The 12,060-nt window shown below is 36.5% G+C and overlaps 1 protein-coding gene across 2 annotated transcripts; it reads right to left on the bottom strand.

Annotated features, from left to right (window-relative positions):
- Positions 1 to 2,082: 2,082 nt before the first annotated feature.
- On the bottom strand, positions 2,083 to 9,526 carry LOC594062 (monoglyceride lipase). 2 transcript variants are annotated; one of them, XM_030972709.1, is made up of 8 exons: positions 9,366 to 9,526; positions 7,637 to 7,743; positions 6,572 to 6,708; positions 5,568 to 5,672; positions 4,213 to 4,302; positions 3,162 to 3,380; positions 2,401 to 2,517; positions 2,083 to 2,370 (listed from the first exon to the last, which is right to left on the bottom strand). In XM_030972709.1, the coding sequence occupies exons 1-8, from the start codon at positions 9,455 to 9,457 to the stop codon at positions 2,296 to 2,298; spliced, it is 942 nt and encodes a 313-aa protein (XP_030828569.1). In that variant the 5' UTR covers positions 9,458 to 9,526; the 3' UTR covers positions 2,083 to 2,295. The 2 variants fall into 2 exon arrangements, with proteins under 2 accessions (XP_030828569.1, XP_798605.2); XM_793512.5 differs by having other exon boundaries at positions 2,083 to 2,517.
- Positions 9,527 to 12,060: the final 2,534 nt, after the last annotated feature.

Raw genomic sequence — 12,060 nt, 5'->3', positions numbered from 1 at the left:
AATGTCCTGTAAAGCTCAATAATTTAATGAATACATATGTTTTGAAAAGAATCCCATAAACAAACACAAATTTAAAAATCTAAAATTCATATATATTAAAAAGAATATGATGCTGATTAAAACTGTTTTATCACATGGTGAAAGCACTCTGAACTATCAAAACATCAGGATTCTTTCCCTCTTTTAAACAAATCTCTAAGCTACATGAAATAATACAGGTATTAACTGCATGGAATACTGTGCTATAAAAATATCACAAATATATGCTGTAAAAATCTATAATACAAGGTTACAGGATTTTCTAATAGAGAGAATAAAATCGACAATCTGGTGATAAGAATACCTCCATACATTTATGTATGGAATGACAATATCATGTAAAATAAACTATCGAGTATCGATGTACATAAAAGAGAAGAAAAAAATGAAAGCAAAATATACAGACTTCCACTACCATAAGACATTATATACAACTGATATCATGCCAACAATTATATGTATTTAGTGTTACAGTGTTACAAACTAGCCTCATTGAACTAAGAAAGAAAAAAAAATCATCTACCAAAAGTTTTGAGTTGAATACCATATATCACAATCTTTTTTAAACAATATATGAACTAAACGTCCAATTGATGTCCCAAGAGTTTATGTGCTAAACTACTCAATTTCATAAAAAGTACACAACTTGATTTAATAATTTTGCTGTACACTTTGGCAATTTTTCCTTTGATTTGCTCAGTAGCACTATTTGAATTTCATCTACATACCCAATAATTTGCTACTGGCATATAATTATTTCTATCTCTTTTATGTATGTGCCATTGACAAGGCATCAATAACTGCTCAATAGCTCCTATTCATCATTTATTTCCAGAACTAGAGACGTTTTTTGTACTTTAATAATTCAAGGAGGCACGATAGCTCAGTCGGTAGAGCAGTGGTCTTGTAATCCAGTGATCCGGGTTCGAAACCAAGTCGATGCGCTAGTGCCCTTTGGTAAGGTATTAAACCTCATTACCAGGTCCCTCAGAGAGGACCTAAAGCCGTCGGCCCTCTAGTTGCTTACTCACAAGCATTTATGCTTTCTTAGCAGTCAGGTAAAATAACCACCACCATGTAATTCAATATTAGATGAAAAAGATTAAAATAAAACATACAGAACATTCTTTATTCTAAAAAGAGCCCTTTTCAAACAATAGCTCGGAGGTAGATTTTTTTTTGTATCATCACATCTATATGCATTCAATTTGAAACCTAGAAGATGAAATAAATACATAAAAATTGTCAACTGCTTTGGGAAAACACAGTCAAGAATAACCTGAATACATAACACTATGGCGTTTAATGTGTGCAAAACAATAAGCATATTAAATAGTAATAGTGAAGATATAAGAACCAGTAAAAGGATCGATTGACATTTGATCAGTTAAATAATTTCCAAGGTTGCATTGAAAGAGGTTCCAAGTTTATGTAACACTATTCAATTCAATCAAAGGTAAGTCTCATTTCTAAATAATATCTTACCCAAAATAAAAACAAAATGCAGTTCCTTTACTAATTAACATCTTTGTCAACACAAGAAAAGACATTCTACAAAAAGAACCCGTTTTTTATGAGTTGCTTACCTAGAACAATGGTAAATTCATATCTTCCTCATTGATAAAAACAACAACAAACTTGCAGATGCAATTAAACAAAATGAAGCATAACAAGTAGTCTACAAATACATTGTAGAACTACCTACACAAGGGGGAAAGACGAAGGCAAATAAATTCTACATAAAAACTCTCTATATGCTCTCTTTAAAATCTAGTCATCCCTCTTGAAATACTATCTAGTATTAAGCTGATGTGTTGGCCATGATAGTCAGCCTAAACAGAATTCTGGAGAAAAAAGTTGTGCTCGAAAGTAGGGTCTTAAAAAAATATGATGTTTGTAATTAAATGTAAGGATGTCATTACAAAAGAAATTCAATCTATGTTATAAACCTATTTCTTCATTTCAACAGTTACAAAACTCCTCTTTTTACCCCAACTTAAAATGTCTTATTCATTCAACTCCTTCCTTCTTTCCAATTTTCACTTCCAGTGCACAGAGACCCATGCTGTGATATGCACCTAACAATTATTTACTGCTTTTATTGATATCATTATACAATTGCAATTAATAAAAGAAATGCAGGCAGCCCCATTTACCACAGTAACCATTGAATACAGAAGTCCTATATCCGACACGTCCAGCTACAGGTCTCCAAATCAAGCAGCGTGCATACTGGACTCTCTTGACACAGGACCATCACGATTTTACATCTACATCACTTGGACTGGCCGTCTCTGTTCCGATTGGTCCATCGACCTTTGGTCCATTGACCTTTGGTCCATTGACCTTTGGTCCATCAACCTTTGACCCCTCTAAGCTGTCGAGGAGATCCCTAGTCCAGTCCTCCATGTCCTTGAAGACCACTTCTCTCTCTCCCTCTGGCTCCTTGTCCAATTCATGGAAGTAGCCTTCGTATTTCTGAGTTCACAAATGACAAAGACAAACAATCACACTTAAAATAAATCTATTTTGCTTCCATAAAGTTCGATGTTTTGTTAATATCCCAGTCACACAGACAAGATAAACACCAGAACAACAATTACATTACCACAAATGACCACAATTTCGGTACTCAGTTGGTCAGGAATCAGTTTGGCCGGATGACTAGGGTATACACCTGTAACAACCCATCATCCAGTTTTTGTTAATTGTATCATTTTAGTAGATGAATAGCAAGAAGTTGTGAATTCTCCCCACTTTACATGGACTGTTAAAGAAATGAGAGGCAACAAAAATTAAATCATGGAATAGGAAGTAATTTTCCATTTGTAATCAGCAATTGTAAAATGCGTTAATTGATATGTTCATGTACAAGTTAAAGATAACTTTAATCTGGATCTGTTTCTTAAATTTTGTTTTTAAAAAATTACGGTAAAGGTTATCAGCTACTGTAATGATTGCATTTGATTAGCTGTGACAAAACTCTTTACAAATTGTTGACACTCGTATGAAATAGGGCTCTGGTTCACTCTGAAATTCAAGCTACCACTTTGCAAGCAAACAGACTGTTGCATGTTTCTGAGAAAGGGTTGAAAGATCATTACTGTCATCACTCGACTGACCTTGTAGACTTTGCTCTGACTTTTGGATCTCTCAAAGAATAAATCTGATCCTTTGATATCACATATGGCATCCTTGGAGCCATGTTGGAGGAGGAATGGATAGTTGGCTTTGTGTTCACACTCTGCCTGGATCTGCATGCATGCATCGTACATCTTGACCGCCCAGCGTGCCTTGACCCCGCCATGCCATACCAAGGGATCCTTGACGTAGTCTTCTACCTGCATGTGAACATGACATAGAAGGGTAATACAGTTTTGAGTAGGAATAGACAGTTATGTTCACACTTGGCTTAGATCATAAATATGAATACACCTTTATTTTTTTTTAAAGGTCAGGATTTGAATGAATATTCTAACATTTTCTATGTTTGCTTGGAAAATGTATTTGTTGAGGGTAGTTGCTTTAATTAAAGTCTAGAAAGTAACAAGGTTCCCTTGCATAATTTGTATGCTAGGACACTGCTAAGTGCTAACGTTTAAATTTCACAGATAGGACGTACGTGACATATTCATAATTCCTGCAAAGTTCTACAGAATTTGATGTTGGCTGCAAAGGGACACACTACCTGTAAGGGTAATAGAGAACTGACTCCAGCAAGATTGGGAGATAGCAGGAAGATTTCCAATGAAAATTAGTTCTGTGATACATGCCCTGTAAACTAAATTCCTAAATTAAACTCTAAACCCAACCCAACCCTAACCCTATGCCTAACATAAAACCCCATTGCAACCTTAACCCTATGCCTCCTATGCCTAACATAAAACCCCATTGCAACCTTTACCCTATGCCTCCTATGCCTAACATAAAACCCCATTACAACCCTAACCCTATGCCTCCTATGCCTAACATAAAACCCCATTGCAACACCAACACTATGCCTCCGATGCCTAACATAAAACCCTATTGCAATCCACCCTATGCCTCCTATGCCTAACATAAAACACTATTGCAACACTAACACTATGCCTCCTATGCCTAACATAAAAAGCCATTGAAATACTGGCCCTGCAGTGTATATCTTTGACAGAGAACAAAGAGAAATCATCTTACCACAGCCGGATCTCTGCAAATGTCTGACACAACTAATTTCGCAACTGCAAGCTGAGGGAACATGTATGCAGCTCCTCTGGCCATGAATATCTCAAAATGAAAAGAAGAAACTTTCATTTAATTAAAGTAACACATCAACAAGTATCTTAAAGGTGTTATGTCAAACAGGGTGTCTTGCTTTATCATTATCTCAGTCAACCACTGAATGTACAATTAAACTTTGAAGGATATTGCAATACTACAAGCAAAAATAGGTTCCAAACAGTCTTCTGGAAATTAAATTATAATTGCAAAGTATTGTGTATATTCCAATAGAAAAGAAATGCCCTACATGCTGGAAGGATACCTTCCTTCATATACGGCACATTTTACGGAAGCAGCACATTTTACGGAAGTGCCCTCAACACATGTCAGAGGTCACCATCATTGTATTGCAGATCGTAAAGTCCCACGCTACATGTGGAAAGGAAGCTAAGCAGTAATACCCTGGAGATAATAATTTGCTAACATTTGTTATTTTTACCTCTGATTTTTAATTGCAGTGCATTGTTAGGAGTAGGAGCGGCGTAGCAAACGTTAAAGCCACTGTCCAATATTCGTGGGGTGTGGGAAGGGGTGATTTCAGAAGCATTTTAGGGTTTGTTTACCTGTCTCTCCGTGCACATCTATGGGAGCCAGTTAAGGCTTGGCGATATCAATATCATATTTTACATTATCACCAAGCCCTTAAAGGGATCGTTTAACAATGTTAAATCCGTGATGCACGGCTCTACGTGTTATCAGTGTCTGTGACATGGTGTTATATTGAAGCCCTAAAAAAATTGCGCTTCAAAATGATCAAGAAGTGCCTCAAAAAAGTAAAAACCTTTGAGTGACCGGTTATACCATACTCCTTTTCCCCTACAGACTGTAGTGTTATGAAAACCGTTTGGCAGACGCAAAACTTAATAGCGATTTTCAATCATAAATATCTTGATAATCAGACAGTTGATCGGCTTGTAAAAGTCATGGGGTTCCTGACAGACCTAATAATAATTATCCTTGCTTATATAGCGCCTAACACTTACTTTATCAGAAGTCTCTAAGCGCTCTACAATAATGCAGCATAATTACCCTGGCTTTAGCAGTGCAGCTGTTACGCACGGTGCGTTTCAAGGAATAAATTCCTACCAGGTACCCATTTACTTCACCTGGGTGGAGTGTGGCAAATGTAAAAGTTTATAATTATCATTGCAGCATGAGCTAAATCAAGGATTTTTTAAAGGATCTCAGACAAAGTTACCGGATCCCTTTAAGGCTAGGTGTGCATGGGTCAGAGATGCATAATAAATAACAATCGTTCACACTCAACTTACCAGGAAGGGCGTGGCCTGTGATGGTGCTACGCAAGGGGATCCAAATATAGCTCCAGCAAACCTACTTGAATGCGAATTCATCATCAGGATTGCAATGGTACCTCCCTAAATAATATTAGAAGATGGCAGATAGAAAAGTAGGTTAACAGCAAATCAAAATTAAACAAATAGTATTATTGTTTTTATCAGGATAGCAGTTTGTTACTGAAGAGGTAATCTTGCTTGTATAAAATTGTAGATAAATAAGTAAAAATCCTACAAATCTTGGATTATCAAAAGAATATTCTTCAAGTTACAGAGTAATCTCAAACAGGCACACATATATGTAGATTTTGACTTTGTTTCCAAATAGGTCGGAAACAAATGTTTTACATTCATTTCAGCAAAAGTACGCTTTTAGGCTCTAAAAAAGCCTACAAAGAGGACCAGTGATATCTATACATATATATATATATGCTATTTCAACTTATGCATTCAATTTGATATGCCATGTGGTGTATGCACTGCAGTTTTCCTTGAAAATAGGAAGTGTTAGTTGCAAACACTTCAGATTTTTCATGGTAAAGATATATATACAAACTCACTTCCTCATTGCATTCTCATAATCATAATGTAAAAGATGGACAGACAATTTCATTAAACACTAAATACATTATTATTGCCCCCTAAAAAGAATATTTAGTAGGGTTTTCACATAAATTTTTGAGAAATGCCAGACGAATGCTTCCCCATTTAATCAAAATTAAGCAGTAGGTGATACAGTCAACAACAGTGACTGCATTATTCATACGCTTTGGAAATATGATGTAAATTTCATTTTTTGCAACTCAAGGTGGACTGGTAGTATTAAGGTTTTTTTTTTAATACTTTTAGATGTAAGCTTTAATATGTCACATTCTAAGGAAACACAAATTGAGACAAATGCATTTTTCACATACTTAAAAAACTACAAAACTTGGTGAGGGTATGAATAATTTAGTTGTTAACTGTATACATGTACATACCATGGAATGACCAAAGGCTATAACAGGAAGGTTGGGATACTTCTCTGTCATAATGGTTGTATGTTGGAGACAGTCTTTGACATACAACTGGAAGTCTTTCACATCAACTTTCACACCCTCACTACGTCCATGGCCAACTAAAATACAAGAATATATAGATCAGACTTCAGAGCAACATGATGCATAGTGTAACAAGAGATATACACACGTTTTTCTATCACAAGCAGCATTTTGGGCATGTCAGATAGACATTATGTAGAATCATGTAAAGAGAAGAATGGGAAATGGAATCTAGACCTTAATATTCTACAAAGAGTAGAGATGATACAGGGTCTAAAGAATTCTAAATATTCTGGCCATATGGCCTGTCTCTTTCAGAAGCAATTGAGCTGATGAATTACAATTCTTGATGTGTAAGAAAAGATATTAGTGATGTGTAAGAAAAGATATTGGTGATGTACTTGTATTAATTACAGTTTAATATAGCTGCTGGTACTATCACTGCGAAACGTATCCCCTCCACATACCAGCCCCCCCCCCCACCCCCCACCAATTTAAAAACTGATCAACATTTACATACAAGTATATTGTACAGGTAGAATCTACTGCAGATGCAAAGGAAATTTTGTTAATTCAAATAAAATCAAATCACAGTGAGAAAATGGCAATCTCATAGACATGGATTTAAAACAAAAATTGCAACACTAGTTTTATAGCTCAAAAAGCCTCAAATAATTCAGTATTATGAATAAAATGCGATGAATCACAAATCCATATCTTTTTCTACCATTGCAGAAAGCACATGTGACATCTATAGAGATAATGTTTCATTTGTATGCGAGGGGTGCAATGACTTAGTGGTAGAGCAGTGCATGGTCTTGTATCCGGGTTTGCAGGACAATAACATCACTCCTTCAATGTAAAAGAAGGGATGGGGATCGACAAACGGACAATCTGACAATGTCAATGGTGTTTGATAGGCGGGTGTGAGGTCATTATGCATACAGTTTATTGTGCCTTTAATCAATCAATTATTAAAGCAATCAAGATTTCTAAGATACTAACCATGGTCGTGGCCATATACAAGACATCCTAGTTTGGTGAAAGAAGCTGCAACAGCATCATAACGGCCAATGTGTTCACCTACTCCATGAATAACATGCACTAGGGCTCTGAATTAAAGAATAAGCGAGAAGAACAAGATTTGTAATGGTATAAATTTATTCATAGACTATATCTTTCCAGAGTAAGTCAATCAAAGTTTAAAGGTAAAGACCAGTTATGGTCATGCGATTGCATTGTAAAAGAAACGTTGTTGAATCGATCAGAAAAGGTTGATCATCTAGCATATAAGTATTGGTGTGTACTGCAAGGTTCTGGAATCATCAAATGATAAGAATATGGCCCAGTCTTCGTAAAGTTACAAGCACTGTAGACAGAAAGATGTATATGGGACTATACGCACACGTGCGCGACACGTGTGTTTATCTTACAGACCATGTAGATAAACTAATTTACCAAATATCAATTAGTAGGCGGTTTCCTGGCAAAATTGTTATCATCATGTATTAGTCAAAACATATTCTTTCACATGATTGGTAATAAGAGCTTCCATTTCATTTTTTGAAATTGGGGCGTTTCCAAGACTGGTCTTTAACTTTAAGTTTCTTTTAATAGCCAGTATATTAACAAAGTAATATTACCAGCAATAAAATGATATCTGCATGATAACAACACGCTGCCAGGAATATGTCATCTATTATAAAGAACCAGAACTTTCCAGAAGGTCTTTAATGTATACATACCCTTCTGGCTCTCAACAGATGACAAATTTCTAACAGTGTTGTTATCAGGCAGATGTCATTTAATTGTCATTGCATTGTTATTCAACCCTGTGCGAAGCCAAAGTGAGAAATAAAACTGCTTATCTAAGGAATTAATGATAACCTATCTAGATAAACATCCTCTCAAATCTAGCTCTCAAATAGCACATGGTAGAGGCATACAGTACTTTAATACAGGTCTATTTTCTGGGCACATCTGAGTCATGTCAAACCGTGACAACTTTGTACTGTATCCAAAAATATCATGAATTTACTAAAAATACAAATGAAATTCTATCCCCAAATAACGCTGGACTCAATAAAAGTTGAAGAATCAGGCCCCATATATCAAAGGTTTCAGGTTAATCAGATAACAATTGTAACACTAAAAATAAATGCGGAATCACTCCATAATCAATCAAACAAGAAACAAACTTGGGAGGGGGGAAACTCCCAGCCCGGAGGGCGGGGGAGTACTCAAATTTGGTTTGGAAGGGGGTGTGCCACTCAAGCCTGTAAACCCCTACCCATTTTTAAGGGTCATTATTGGGGATTTTCTCGAATTAAAGCCCATTTTTCATGATTTTTGGGTGTTTGCCATGCAAATACTCGAGAAAAAAGAAAAAAAAAATTGAAATTTTGAAAAACGGACCTAGATCTACGGTAATCCCCCTTCGCGGCTCACGGTTCGTAGTCTCGCCATATCAGACGTTCTGCTTAAGGTTAGTCTAGCAGCAAAGAAAAAAGCTCGGCACTCCACCTAGATTATAGGCTAGTACAGATATCAAATCTCTGATAAAAATGTATCTCAAAACACCGGAGCGCCACACAGGAGCAGAGCTTCCAATCCCACGCATGACCATGCCCTCTTCAATGTCATTCGTACGCAAGACAGGCAATAATAAGACGGCGACAATGACATGTGATATCTACTTCAATAACTTCTATTTTCTCTATAATAATGCACTCACCTCACATCTTTATTATCTGGATACCAGTACCTACAGAATATGTTCAATCCATCCGCATTTTTTAATGTGCTTTCACTCGGTTTTTCCGCCATTTTACACTTTATTTTGCTCGATGGCTTAGCTGGCTACGTAAAGTCTGATGTCAACAACATTACGATTACAAGAAATGTGATCGTGAATGAACGCGGTGTACTTGCAGTACGCTTATGTCAAATCCCGCCTCCTGACACACCCATCTTTCTTCATGGACCCGGATTATTGGTGGATTATCAGCATTTTGCTAGCCTGATGGAGAAAGCTAGAACGGAGAGAGGATGGGAGAGGAGAAAGAGAGGGAAGCATCGAGAGAGAGCGAGAGAGAGAAAAAGACTGCTCAGAGTTGAAATTGAGAGACTGGAGACATTATAGTCTAGTCGGACATGGAGACATAGAGAGACAGAGATATATATATATAGAGAGAGAGAGAGAGAGAGAGAGAGAGAGAGAGAGATATATAAAATAAAATAAATAAATGGTATACTTATAGGATCCATCAAATTAAAAAAATAATGATCTTTTCGGCACATGGTGAACTATGGCTAATCAATAAGCTTGACCGTCACTATAGGTCGATTTCTATTGATTTTACTATAAATCTCGAATTATTTATATCTTATTAAGTTACAGTGCACGACCCCCTCACCTGAAACAAACAAATTCTCCACCGACAAAATATTTCCGGTCATAAGATGAATCTGTTTCGATTCTGTTTAAAACATGCACATGACATGACACACGCGGGTATATGGTAATCAAATTAAATTAAATAAGGATCCTTAGGACTACAGCATAGTAAATTATGATGACAAAAACAGACCCCCCCCCCCCCCCGCCAACGAATGTTTGTTATGTAAATGCTAGTATGATATGGTTCTAAGACAATAATCCCCTGCGCTGGACAATCACCCCCGGAAAATTACCCCCGAGGACAATACTCCCCGTGGCCCCGGTTGACAATTACCCCCCGAACAACAAAAAAATCAACTTATTATCAGGTTAGGGGTGTTTTAAAATGTTAAAGACACCCTTTATCTGTGTTTTTTTTTAATTTAAATCTATGGCTATGCCCCTCCCCCCTGGCAAAAAAATAAGAAATGTAAAAACTGTTTTTTTAATTTTTGTGTTCAAGGGGAGGGGGGAGATGTTGAAGGGGGAAAAAGGAGTGCTCCCCTCCCCCCCCCCCTCCCCCGTTGCGTTGAGCACAAACAATTAATTAGTGCTTACTAAAACTTTCCCTTTTCTTTCCCCCTTTCTCTCCCTCCCCCGGCTCTCTCTAACACATACCACGTACACACCCACTCACACACATGACTCTCCATTTTCTATCTTTCATTCATTTTTCTTTCGTTTTCAGTTCATTCTTTTCTTTCCTGTTTGATTCCTTTCCTTTTCCTGGTCGAAGGGTTTACAGTTTTAATAATGTAATTGAAATGCATGGTTTGCCTAGCCCAGTACACTTCCTCCATAATGAAATTATGATGAAATTATGATAAATTTATGATGAAACACAAGACAAACAACTTCCTTATACATGAAGGTTTACAAACATATTGAGACCATCAAGTCCGTAGATGCAAGTCGTTTTTTCTTTAAAAATCAAATGCTGATGAATATCAGATAAATATAAGTGTATAAATGCAAGAAAATAAAATATAAAATATACAGAAAAACAATCTTGAAAAAGAAAGAAAAAGAATGAGCTATAAAAAGTGTGTAATAAACGAGAATGTATATTGACCATGAATTTAAGTGCAAAAAGTGCTAATTTGAATGCTACAAAAAGAATAATGATTTAGAATGCTATAACTTTACCGTCGCAATACCAAAAAAATCGTGTTGCGCCAAATCGAATTACCAAATAGCGAAAGAAGCACATTGTTCATTAATTTGAATGAAACATTCATAGATTCTAACGAAAAATTCATAGATTTGAACACTTAGAATAATACAGAGACGGCGCTCCCGGTGGGGGGGGGGGGGCAGGGGGCATAGTGCTCAAACTTTTTCAAGCACCTCAAAGTGCCCCTTTTTACATAGGAAAGTGCCCCTTTGACTAGTGCCCCTATTACTTTGTAAAAGCACCCCTTCCCCTTTTCATCTCTGATAAGTGCCCCTTTTATTTGAATACGTGCCCCTTTTATTAGTATTACTATTATTATTATTAAGTGCCCCTTTTATGTTCGAGAAGTGCCCCTTCTCACTTTTGATAAGTGCCCCTATATAACCTCTGATTATTGCTCTATTCAAATCTGAGAGAAGCTCGTTCTATACTTTGACAAGTGCCTCTTCTCCTTCTGATAAGTCTTTTCATCTCTGATGAGTGCCCCTTTTCAACTCTAATAAATGCCCCTTTCATTTTAACTTGTACCCTTTATTCTTTTTCATAAGAGCCACTTCCCCCTTCTTTCACCTCTGATAAATGCCCCTATTAAGATTTGATCGGTGCCCCTTTTCTTAATTTGCCGGGGCTGCCGTCCCTTTGCGGGCATGGCTAAAATCACGACTCCAATTTCGACCAATCAGATGACTAGATTTATTCAATATACTTGGTAGGCCTAGTTTTTTCTTCTAAAGAGAGGTATATAATTATAATCATTATTATGGCGTCAAATTGAAAGGTAACTGCGAGACTATAAACTTTTTATATATTTTTTTA

The sequence above is a fragment of the Strongylocentrotus purpuratus genome, unplaced genomic scaffold (genome assembly GCF_000002235.5).
Source record: "Strongylocentrotus purpuratus isolate Spur 01 unplaced genomic scaffold, Spur_5.0 spur5_scaffold_6, whole genome shotgun sequence".
Taxonomy (NCBI): Eukaryota; Metazoa; Echinodermata; class Echinoidea; order Camarodonta; family Strongylocentrotidae; genus Strongylocentrotus; species Strongylocentrotus purpuratus.
This window is presented reverse-complemented; position numbering and strand designations above follow the sequence as displayed.